Source organism: Electrona antarctica, assembly GCF_951216825.1.
Source record: "Electrona antarctica genome assembly, chromosome: 7".
Lineage (NCBI taxonomy): Eukaryota > Metazoa > Chordata > Actinopteri > Myctophiformes > Myctophidae > Electrona > Electrona antarctica.
In genome coordinates, this window is record NC_136812.1 from 41,928,131 (window position 1) to 41,940,544 (window position 12,414).

The following is a 12,414-nucleotide window of genomic DNA, read 5'->3' on the forward strand; positions in this document are numbered from 1 at the left end:
TTGTCTCTAAAGTTGTAAATATTGGCGGTTGTGGTTTTGTGGGCTTGTTTCTAAAATGTAGTTGCTTATTTGTGCTTGTTTCCTAATGTTGTTAAACCAGTGGTTCCTAAACATTGTCATGGCAAGGAACCCCAGATTAAAACACATTCCTTGCTGTTGACGTAGATCTACGTAATTTGAAATCCAACTGCCATTGACGTAGACATACGCCATTTAAGGGTTTTTATTGATTCAGTTAGATCACACTTCATCACGGTTACAACATGTATGTTTGGGGTGAATTACAATAAGGCACATTACACAGCTGTTGTTTACTTCTGGTTCACGGCCCGGGAAAGACTGTGGTTGACCCCGGTTTTGCTAATTTGCGTCTGGAGAGTTTGGGGTCCATCCCAGGACAACACAGTGGCTTGGGTTGCAGCCCTGGTGTGTCCAGACAGGACAGGACAGGAAAGGACATGGACACCTCCCGTGGTCACCATCACAAGGAGTGGATGAGGAGGGAGGTGGACGAGTGGATGGAGAGAGAAAGGGAAGGACAGGTGGTTGTCGGTGAAAGATAAGAGAGGTGACACGGGAAGTAAGGTTGAGGAGAGAGAGAGTTGAGGAGAGAGTCGGAACAAAATGGGTTCTAATAAGGCGTGGTTTCAATGTGGATCTCGGACGCCATGTTGATGTCATATTGTCACTTGTATTGCTCACTTGTATAGCTCACTTGTATCGCTGTGGTGTCATAATGACTAATTCATATTGAGTTATTTGCCTCTCCGTTGATTTCCAGTATAACATTTACATTTTGGTGAAACAGAATTGTGAAACCTATGCAGCCAGAGATGACCTTCCTTGGCTTATATGCACAGAAATGTGGTGCTGTTAGCCATGGACAGACAGACAGAGAACACAGACACAGTAAAAAGGAGCCACGCGGTAAAAAAGAGAGGAGAAAACAGACAGCCCTGCCAAGAACAGGAGGAGTCCAATTGACACCTTAACCTTGATATTGAGTGAATGTGTTACTGTGTGTGCCCTGGCCTTTACCCTGCTACAATGACATCAACACACACACACACACACAAACAAAAACATGCATATTGCATACGTATGTACGGCCATTACAGTATCTCAAAGTACAGCCCATTACTGTTGAAATAAATCACCATCAAACATTAAAGGATTTATTGATTGACCGATTATTCGCTGTATGAGCATCATTTTAAGTCAGTGAGAGGCTGTACGGAGAGAGGGTCAGTGGGCTGAGCCGAGAGACTGATAACTCTCCTCCGTGACTTTGAAGAACCTGGCTGTGGTCGAGCCTCTTATTCACTAGAGCTCATTCTATCGATGTCCTTTCCCCTCCACTATCTCCTTGCCTTTCACTCTCTGTCCATTATCACTGTCACTTTGTGCTCTCTCTCTTTGTCTCTCTGTCCTTCATGGGTTCCCTCTCTGTCTCCTCCGTCTCAGGACTTCTCGAATGACGACACCAAACTGGAGTACAATGTGGATGCAGACAACGGCATCGCCATGGAAGGCTACCTGTTCAAAAGGGCCAGCAACGCCTTCAAGACATGGAACAGGTGTGTGTGTGTGTGTGCGTGTGTGTGTGTGTGTGTGTGTGGGGGGGTGTGCGTGCGTGCGTGCGTGCGTGCGTGCGTGCGTGCGTGCGTGCGTGCGTGCGTGCGTGCGTGCGTGCGTGCGTGCGTGCGTGCGTGCGTGCGTGTGTGTGTGTGTGTGTGTGTGTGTTTACGCAAAGCCGGCACCATTTCCATGCTCGCATAAATCCCAGGATGGTGACAGATTCTGTTTAAAAGGGCCAGCAACGCCTTCAAGACATGGAACAGGTGTGTGTGTGTGTGTGTGTGTGCACGCACAAAGCCGGCACCATTTTCATGTTCGCATAAACCCCAGGATGGTGACAGATTCCGCTGTTAGCAGATTCCGTTTTGAGGGATTCAATCCTGTGTGAATCTCCCTCTAAGAGACACTGCTGGTTGAAACGTGTGGCATGAATAAGTGCTATCACTGCATTGCAGCATTTGCACATCGGATGTTCAGTTCTGTTTCCCCGTGGCCAGCAGCAGCACCTCCGCGGTCTGTCCAACACTGTGGTGTGGAGGATTGTTCGCAGCTCTGACATGCAAATCCATTCCTTTAGTGATTGCAGCAGCTGGTGGCGGGTCAACCCACTGTGACCCCTCCCATGGGAACTGTAGAATTAGGGAATCAGGCTGCAGGGCTAAGCGGAGGAGTTATTGATTTGGTGGACAGGTGGTGTTGTTGAGGTGATATGACGCTGTTGTGCATCGCTTGTTAATTAGGGACGAGGAGAGTGTGTGTATGAACCTACAGTATGGTGTTTGTACATAGACACAGCTTGTGTATTTATATGCACAACATAATAATATTAATAATAGTGTATTTATAGCACTTACTGTATCAATCCAAAGTTACGTAAGTAAGAGCTTAACACAAAACCGAAATAAAATGGGATGAAATAAAAACGTCGAGGCAATTGAAACACCTGAGCCTTGAAGTGATGTTGTTTTATTCACCATATAAATATCCCAGGCATGCAGGCCTCCACTCAATAAATCCCAGTTAATGTTTAAGAGTGTGTGCGTGTCTGCGTGTCTGCGTGTACGTGTGTGTGTGCGTGCGTGCGCAAGTTGTGCTGAGTGTGCATGTCTCCCCTAAAGTGTGATCGATCGTGCCTTCATGTGCTGAGGTGGGCTCTCACACCTGGCGCCGCCTGAATGTCAATGATACTGTCTGTCTTGTGGCCTCCATACAGATAAATGTTCTGTAAACGCAAACAATCAGCATTTATTTGGTCTATTTTATGACTTTACCAGTAAGACGCCTTACGTTAAAGGCGAGAAGCGAACGCAGGGCTGAGACACTCTACCGGAATAAAGTATGTCACTTCATTATGTCAGCACTACAGCGGAGCGGACAGACAGTGAAATCTATACCCATGTCCTGATGTCACTCGCTCATCCCCTGGTCCTCCAGGGCCGTAGAAGTCATTTTAAATTGTCTCATATAAGCATTGTGGTCCAAAAATTGTCTGGTGGTCCAACTGTCTCAGCGATATTAAATGTCCCGAAACATTTAACAAATATTGGCCGTGTGTGTGTGTGTGTGTGTGTGTGTGTAGTGGCGTGTCGCCCGTGTGTGTGTGTGTGTGTAGTGTGTGTGTGTGTGACTCTATGAACTGAAGTGTGGTCTCTCGATAGGGTCGATATTTCTGCATACGGTCATGAATTTAGAACAACTCGGTCAGTAGCTCCTCTAAGTGAAAACACATCAGAGATGAGGTGATCCTTTGCCACAACAACGTTATGTGAAAAGTGTCACGCTGCAAATGTATGAATGGCGTTTGTTGTTGTCACGCTTTGATCGTTGCATGTGACTGTCTTTTTGTGTGTGTGTACGTGTGCGTGTGCAGCGCGCACGTTTTGAACTCATGTGATTCTCTTTCAGGCGCTGGTTCTCCATCCAGAACAATCAGCTAGTTTACCAGAAGAAATTCAAGGTAGGTCAAGTGACTTCGGACCGCCGTTAAATATAGATGTTTCTCCTTCTGTCCTCAAGTGTCCCATGGAATGGCCCAGGTTGAGACTAGATCACTGGTTCCTTGTCCGATGGAATGGCCCAGGTTGAGACTACAGCACTGGTTCCTTGTCCCATGGAATGGACCAGGTTGAGACTAGAGTACTGGTTCCTTGTCCCATGGAATGGCCCAGGTTGAGACTACAGCACTGGTTCCTTGTCCCATGGAATGGCCCAGGTTGAGACTACAGCACTGGTTCCTTGTCCCATGGAATGGACCAGGTTGAGACTACAGCACTGGTTCCTTGTCCCATGGAATGGCCCAGGTTGAGACTACAGCACTGGTTCCTTGTCCCATGGTATGGCCCAGGTTGAGACTACAGCACTGGTTCCTTGTCCCATGGTATGGCCCAGGTTGAGACTACAGCACTGGTTCCTTGTCCCATGGAATGGCCCAGGTTGAGACTACAGTACTGGTTCCTTGTCCCATGAAATGGCCCAGGTTGAGACTACAGCACTGGTTCCTTGTCCCATGGAATGGCCCAGGTTGAGACTACAGCACTGGTTCCTTGTCCCATGGAATGGCCCAGGTTGAGACCAGAGCACTGGTTCCTTGTCCCATGGAATGGCCCAGGTTGAGACTACAGCACTGGTTCCTTGTCCCATGGAATGGCCCAGGTTGAGACTACAGCACTGGTTCCTTGTCCCATGGAATGGCCCAGGTTGAGACTACAGTACTGGTTCCTTGTCCCATGGAATGGCCCAGGTTGAGACCAGAGCACTGGTTCCTTGTCCCATGGAATGGTCCAGGTTGAGACTAGAGCACTGGTTCCTTGTCCCATGGAATGGCCCAGGTTGAGACTACAGCACTGGTTCCTTGTCCCATGGTATGGCCCAGGTTGAGACTACAGCACTGGTTCCTTGTCCCATGGAATGGCCCAGGTTGAGACTACAGCACTGGTTCCTTGTCCCATGGAATGGCCCAGGTTGAGACTACAGTACTGGTTCCTTGTCCCATGGAATGGTCCAGGTTGAGACTACAGCACTGGTTCCTTGTCCCATGGAATGGCCCAGGTTGAGACTACAGCACTGGTTCCCAAACACTGGGTCAGGGGAAGCATTTTTATGGGGTCCCTTTATTTTGTTCTGAATTATTTCAAAATATTTAAAAAAAACATTCCCTAAAAAGCTAAACTTTTCATGAATTCAAAACGAATTCAAGATGTTCAGATGTCTGGTGTGTCAGTGGTTCAGATGCGTGGTGTGTGAGTGGTTCAGATGCGTGGTGTGTCAGTGGTTCAGATGTGTGGTGTGTCAGTGGTTCAGATGCGTGGTGTGTCAGTGGTTCAGATGTGTGGTGTGTCAGTGGTTCAGATGTGTGGTGTGTCAGTGGTTCAGATGTGTGGTGTGTCAGTGGTTCAGATGTGTGGTGTGTCAGTGGTTCAGATGTGTGGTGTGTCAGTGGTTCAGATGTGTGGTGTGTCAGTGGTTCAGATGCGTGGTGTGTCAGTGGTTCAGATAACCGATCTACAAGCTCATAATGCGTCGCTTCGCGCCGCGTTATGAGCTTGTAGATCGGTTATTTCCACTACTATTTTTTTTTCTTTTTTTTTTACTAATTTATGGAATTTCTTAATTTTTCTTTCCTTCATGAAAATACTGGAAAAAAAATGAATTCGTTTTGAATTCATGAAAAGTTTAGCTTTTTAGGGAATGTTTTGCGTGTGTCAGTGGTTCAGATGCATGGTGTGTCAGTGGTTCAGATGCGTGGTGTGTCTAGAGCTAAGACTAGAGCAACACTGACACACCACACATCTGAACCACTGGACTAGAGCAACACTGACACACCACGCATCTGAACCACTGACACACCACGCATCTGAACCACTGACACACCACGCATCTGAACCACTGACACACCACGCATCTGAACCACTGACACACCATGCATCTGAACCACTGACACACCACGCATCTGAACCACTGACACACCACGCATCTGAACCACTGACACACCACGCATCTGAACCACTGACACACCACGCATCTGAACCACTGACACACCACGCATCTGAACCACTGACACACCACGCATCTGAACCACTGACACACCACGCATCTGAACCACTGACACACCACACATCTGAACCACTGACACACCACGCATCTGAACCACTGACACACCACGCATCTGAACCACTGACACACCATGCATCTGAACCACTGACACACCATGCATCTGAACCACTGACACACCACACATCTGAACCACTGGACTAGAGCAACACTGACACACCAAGCTAAAGCTGTTGCACACGGAACACACAGATGCCAGAAGCAACAGTGAATGTTATATGATTTAAAAAAGAATAATAAATACATGGGTATTTGTAGTGATCCCAAAGGGACGGTAGAGTACTTGAACCAGCTGATCCAGTGGTGGTTTGCGCAGAGTGAAAGCAGTATATTGTGAAATCATAAACATTCTCACAGTTTTGCATTTCTTTTTAATATAGCATTTGTTTAACCGGGCAGATTATTAAGCAGAGACTCGTATTTACTTACAACAATAATAAGCAAGTAGGCGGAAAGCAGACAGATTTTGAGCCTGTATGCTGTTTTTGGTTTTGTTTATTACATTTGGTAAATCTAGAAGATCACACACATTATTCATTTATAATTCATTTATTATTCATCTACTCTGTTGCATGCACACAGGCTAGTTTAAATATGTAAATGTTGAACACAGTAATTGGACTATTAAAAAAGCACTATATTCTCAGCTTGCAGTGGTTGGAAACATGTCGTGTGCGCTCACACTCAGAAATTGTTTTCTGCACCATTCTATATGTTTGTATAGAATGGGAGAGGCTCAGGGCAGGAGACATGAGGCTCTGATGAGATGCAATGCTTGTTCAACTGGGCTGCTGCATGTTGGTGCAAAGTTGCTGCAAAGCCCTGTACTTTTTTCGTGCGTGTCGCATTGCTATGCTTAGATCAACTATTTGTACTATTTCTTGGAGGAAAAAGAATATAAATAAAAAGTCTTCACCTATGATGACATGCCCCACATAGAGAGGCGAGGTTGAACGTATTTAATCAATGCATGTACTGTAGCATCTAGTTCACTGTTTCCCAAGCAGTAACAAAGAAAATATCATAAAAAAAAGCTAACATTTTCGTGAATTCAAACAAATTCAATTGTTTATTTTTTCAGTATTTTAATGAGGAAATCAAATACAATTCCATAAATTAGAAGAGAAAAAAATGTTTAAGAAGTAGTGAAAATAGACGATCTAAAGCTTGTAGATCTGTTATTTTCACTAGATTGTGTGCTTGTAGATCTGTTATTTTCACTAGATTGTGTGCTTGTAGATCTGTTATTTTCACTAGATTGTGTGCTTGTAGATCTGTTATTTTCACTAGATTGTGTGCTTGTAGATCTGTTATTTTCACTAGTATGGGTCCCAAGCAAACTTCAAATCTCTTGAGCTAAAATGCTTTGGGAACCACTGGTCTATAGTTGCTCAGTATTAGCCTGGTTAATAAACCAGACCGAATCAGCCGTTGGCAAAAAAAAGTTGCCTACCAGCGGATTACGGTCTGGCGAGGCTCAGTAGCACGCCTCTTTCCTACAGCAGAGAACAGGTCGGACCAATCGGGACACGGTATGCAATATAGGCGGGCTTTGGTACAGTGACGTTCAATGCTTGAGACTTTTGACTGACAGTAGCTCTGACCAATTGCGTCAAAGAGAAAATGTTCCCCGGGAAATGAAATCCAAGTGGAGCCAGCCCAGACTGATATACCGCGACAGTGTTGTGTGATATTAGTCTGGCTTATTAGCCAGGCTAGCTCAGTATGTGAAGTGTGAACACCCTGCCCTCTGCTGCCCCCTGCAGGACAACCCTACAGTGGTAGTGGAAGACCTGAGGTTATGTACAGTCAAACACTGCGAGGACATAGAGCGACGCTTCTGCTTCGAGGTGGTCTCCCCTACCAAGTAAGTATGCACATACACACACACACACACACACACACACACAACTCGTCACAATGCGACTTGTTGTGAGCATGTACTGTAGATGTAATATTTCTGCATAACATCATCGTTCGATGAAGTACTGTATAAATCAGGCTGAAGAGGTTACGGCAGTGAAATATTGTAGAGGCACAATGGGACCACGGTTTATTTACTGTGTGTGTGTGTGTGTGTGTGTGTGTGTCCTCCCCACCAGGAGTTGTATGATGCAGGCTGACTCTGAAAAGCTGAGGCAGGCGTGGATCAAAGCCGTCCAGAACAGCATCGCCACCGCCTTCAGAGAGAAGGGAGATGACGACGAGGTAGCTTCAACACAACGCCACATGTGACACTGAACATCTGCTTGTCATTTTCACTATATTTGAAATGTGGCCTAAGGGCCTAAGTACAAAGTCATGGGCTTGCAAAAAACAAGCTCAACAGATTTTACTAAAGGGGGATATTTCACTCCAGGCAGTTTTTAAGTTGCTTGATTCACTATTTAGGTATTAGAAGGCCAATATCAATGACCAGAACCAAGGAGTCTAAATGAGTTTGAAGTTACAATGGGTTATATATAAAGGGGGGCATGTCTGATGTCTAAAATGTATATTAAATATCTAAATACTAAATCAAGCAACTTAAAAACTGTCCGGGGTGAAACACCAAAAGCCTTAGTAGACGTCCAACATGACCCCAAACATGGTTGAAAGTGAAATTCCCCTTAGTATTCAAGTAAATGTATGTTACTGTCCACCACTGGTCGTAAATATCGCTTAACAATTCAAACCATCGTCGGTTAACCAAAATGTCACATCAGCAGCATAGTAGTGTCCGTCATTTATTATAAATGGGGTTAACCCATTTTTGGGCGGGAACCCCTTTTGGTGTTAGCATTATGTTATGCTTTAGCTATTGAAAAATAGCTAAAGCTCAAAGCTAAAAATATCTACAAGCTCGTAGCGCGCCACCAAGTGGCGCGCTACGAGTTTGTAGGTCTGCTATTTTTGAAAAATCGAAGAACGACTGACATAGAAACATAGCTTTTTCAGAAAACTGTCAAAATGGGTTAAATAAATGAACTAATGAAATGGCAACAAACAAAACATAGACCACTCTTTTGTTTTCTTCCCCCTTTGTGCCAGAAGCTTGACAGGAAGTCCTCCACGTCGACAGGCAGCTTGGACTCTGGCGGCGAGCCCAAGGAGAGGCCCCTGAAGGGGGAGAGTGCCCTGCAGAGGGTCCTGGCCATCCCTGGAAACACCACCTGCTGCGACTGTGGGCAGCCGGACCCCCGCTGGGCCAGCATCAACCTGGGCATCACCCTCTGCATACAGTGCTCTGGCATTCACAGGTACATTGTTGCTGTATGCAATGCGCATCGTTGCTGTCGCACAGAAACCTCTTATTTCAATATTTTAACCCATTTAGGCCTGACGTCAAAATTAAAAAAAAGTCTTCTGTAAGAATATATGTTAAATTTTCAAAGATTTGTGCCGCATTTTCACGATTTTTCAAAAATAGCAGACCTACAAGCTCGTAGCGCGCCACTCGGTGGCGCGCTATGAGCTTGTAGATCTGCTATTTTTCAATAGCTAAAGTATAACGTAATGCTTAAAACACCAAAAGGGGTTCCCGCCCAAAATGGGTTAACTTTTTAATGTTTTTTGGTGAATTAACGCCCAAAGTCCACAAGCTCGTAGATCTGCTACTTTTGCATTTGAATCCTTTTTGTGTGTAAAGCACAACTTCCATCTTGTGGCCAAAGCATAGAATGCAACTGTGGGAGGTTTTTAAACATGCCTCCTCCATCCATTTCCCTAGGAGTCTGGGAGTACATTTCTCCAAGGTGCGGTCTCTGACTCTGGACTCATGGGAACCGGAATTACTCAAGGTGAGTAATGCTAATTTTGGGAGGGAGTTTTTGGTGGTCCCGCATGCCTTTTGGGGGGATGTTTGGGAGCCCTTTGTCAGCTATAGTATATTATAACAATTGTCAATTGCACACCAGAAATGTAGTAAGCTATGTTGCATTTCTTACACTTACTAAAGGAGGCATTCACAATGCGTCGCAGTGTGTACAAGTGGAGTTTCAGTGACGGCACACATCGATTTTTGGCACGTCATAGTGACAAATTCTCAAAGAACAATGCAGCACTAGTTATGTTTTGTTTTGCAGCAGATACTGATAGGCATATCAATGACTGTGTCAGGCAGTCTCATGAATATGCTGTACATCACTGTACTCTACTTCTGTAACAGCTGATGTGTGAGCTGGGGAACGGAGTGATCAACCAGATCTACGAGGCCCGCAGGGAGGAGCTGGCGTCCAGGAAACCACAGCCCGGAGACCCCAGGTAGGCACTGCTTTGTGCTCAAGAGCTGATGGGTGCCGTGTTCTTCAGTCACTCACGAGCAATGCGAGCAACTGAAAACCACTATTTTGCAAGATCAGTTCAGTCTATTATAATTATTATAGGCACAGTGGCACACCACCGAGACTGGATTGGTCAGCAACGAGACTAAACGTAAGACTAAACGTTGAAGCATGTTTGACTGTACTCTGTTGCTGTTTGCATTTCTGTCTAATGAAGTATTCAATCAAAATAGTAATGTGCCTACGCATTGTGAGCTTGGAAATCTGCTATTAATATATAAATGGGACATTCTGTATAATGAGTACATACATTACTTTTGGCATTTTTTTAAGTATATTTTGATGCCAGTACTTTTACTAAGTAAACTCTGAATACCAGTGACTTTTACTTGTAATAGAGTATTTCTACATTGTGGTATTGAGATACTTTTACTCGAGTAAAAAAAATAAGAAGAAAATAGAGTATTTCTTCCACCACCACGGCACAAAACCTCCAGCAAACGCTCTGTTTTATTGGTCCTTGCAGACATGAGATCGAGGCCTACATCAAAGCCAAGTACGTGGACCGCAGGTTCGTGCGTCGGCCGTCGGACGAGGAACTGCGTACCAAGGTGGTGTCTCTGAGCAAACAGGAGAAGAGGCTGAGCAGCAGCTCGGAGCATCTGCCCCCCCGACCCCCACCGCCCACGCCCAAACTACGACCGGCCTCCAACGCCTCTGGACAGTCAGGTCGGTGAAAACGAACGCACCCACCCGGCCCAGACCGGTTCTGCCTTGTCAGCTCGTTGTCAACTATACAACCTTGTACCAGTCAACTAAGAGTTTTGGATCAGCATTTTCGGTGCAGGCTGGTGTTAAATTCCCACCCAGCTTAGTATTGTCTGAAATGGTGTTCTTCAAACTTTGGCACATATATGATAAAAACACAAATCCCCAAACAATAATATTGGTGCTGTCTCGCAGGAACCTTGTATCTCCACATTATTTCGGAGAGTGTCGCACAAAAGTAGTGAAAATAGCAGAGCTGCAATTTTCATACAAGGTTTTCACCCGACAGCAACGATATATGAACCTATTGGTAGGCCTTATCAGAGAGCAGCTTTAGACATACAGTAGTGAGGTATTAACCTATTGGTAGGCCTTATCAGAGAGCAGCTTTAGACATACAGTAGTGAGGTATGAACCTATTGGTAGGCCTTATCAGAGAGCAGCTTTAGACATACAGTAGTGAGGTATTAACCTATTGGTAGGCCTTAGCAGAGAGCAGCTTTAGACATACAGTAGTGAGGTATTAACCTATTGGTAGGCCTTAGCAGAGAGCAGCTTTAGACATACAGTAGTGAGGTATTAACCTATTGGTAGGCCTTAGCAGAGAGCAGCTTTAGACATACAGTAGTGAGGTATTAACCTATTGGTAGGCCTTATCAGAGAGCAGCTTTAGACATACAGTAGTGAGGTATTAACCTATTGGTAGGCCTTAGCAGAGAGCAGCTTTAGACATACAGTAGTGAGGTATTAACCTATTGGTAGGCCTTAGCAGAGAGCAGCTTTAGACATACAGTAGTGAGGTATTAACCTATTGGTAGGCCTTAGCAGAGAGCAGCTTTAGACATACAGTAGTGAGGTATTAACCTATTGGTAGGCCTTATCAGAGAGCAGCTTTAGACATACAGTAGTGAGGTATTAACCTATTGGTAGGCCTTATCAGAGAGCAGCTTTAGACATACAGTAGTGAGGTATGAACCTATTGGTAGGCCTTAGCAGAGAGCAGCTTTAGACATACAGTAGTGAGGTATTAACCTATTGGTAGGCCTTAGCAGAGAGCAGCTTTAGACATACAGTAGTGAGGAGTACTGTCTGTAATGGTTTGTTCTCAACCAACCTGAAGCAAAATTTTGCCTCAATTCACTCACATGTATATTTGTGTTATTCTTGAGAATTTCTGGAAAATTTCAACTTCAACTTCAAATTCGAAAATGGTGCCAATTTGTGTCATTTCTTTTGCATTGACTTTGTATACTCATACTGCGAGAAGAATTGACATGTACATACTTGCTTCTAGTGAGAACACACCATTAGAGCATAGGGACATTTTTGTCATCCTGTCCTACAGAATGGGATTCAACAGGTACAGGGTTTCAGAAGCTGTACTACCAGGGTTGGGTTCCATTTCCTGTGTAGTTCACACTAATGCTTAATTTATACACGCATGGATTAAAGTTCTCAGTCATCACGACTGATTCACGTCATCTGTATGACGTCAATCAGTATTTGAAGATGTCGAATTAGCAATAGATTACGTGTTCAGAAGCTTCTTCCATACAAAACTTGGATAGTTCATGAAACCAATTTCTTTAACTGTTTGGCTGTGTGTAGTGTAGAAGAGCAAATAACATAGGTTCAAAATGATAGTAATACATATTGCCGTAATTGTTTAGGAAACAGGTGCTCCCTTCACACGGTT

General features: G+C 44.8%; 1 protein-coding gene across 3 annotated transcripts in view; it reads left to right on the forward strand.

The window, feature by feature from the left end:
* The window catches only part of LOC306927151 (arf-GAP with coiled-coil, ANK repeat and PH domain-containing protein 2-like), a 97,021-nt gene that overhangs the window by 72,779 nt on the left and 11,828 nt on the right, over positions 1-12,414 (forward strand). For 2 of the 3 annotated variants that reach the window (XM_079506827.1, XM_079506829.1), the window contains exons 10-17: positions 1,465-1,577; positions 3,484-3,535; positions 7,455-7,555; positions 7,791-7,896; positions 8,719-8,927; positions 9,398-9,467; positions 9,836-9,930; positions 10,477-10,679. In XM_079506827.1, coding sequence (XP_079362953.1) covers positions 1,465-1,577; positions 3,484-3,535; positions 7,455-7,555; positions 7,791-7,896; positions 8,719-8,927; positions 9,398-9,467; positions 9,836-9,930; positions 10,477-10,679 — 949 coding nt within the window. The remainder of the gene's footprint in view (positions 1-1,464; positions 1,578-3,483; positions 3,536-7,454; positions 7,556-7,790; positions 7,897-8,718; positions 8,928-9,397; positions 9,468-9,835; positions 9,931-10,476; positions 10,680-12,414) is intronic. The other variant, XM_079506828.1, reaches the window with a different exon arrangement.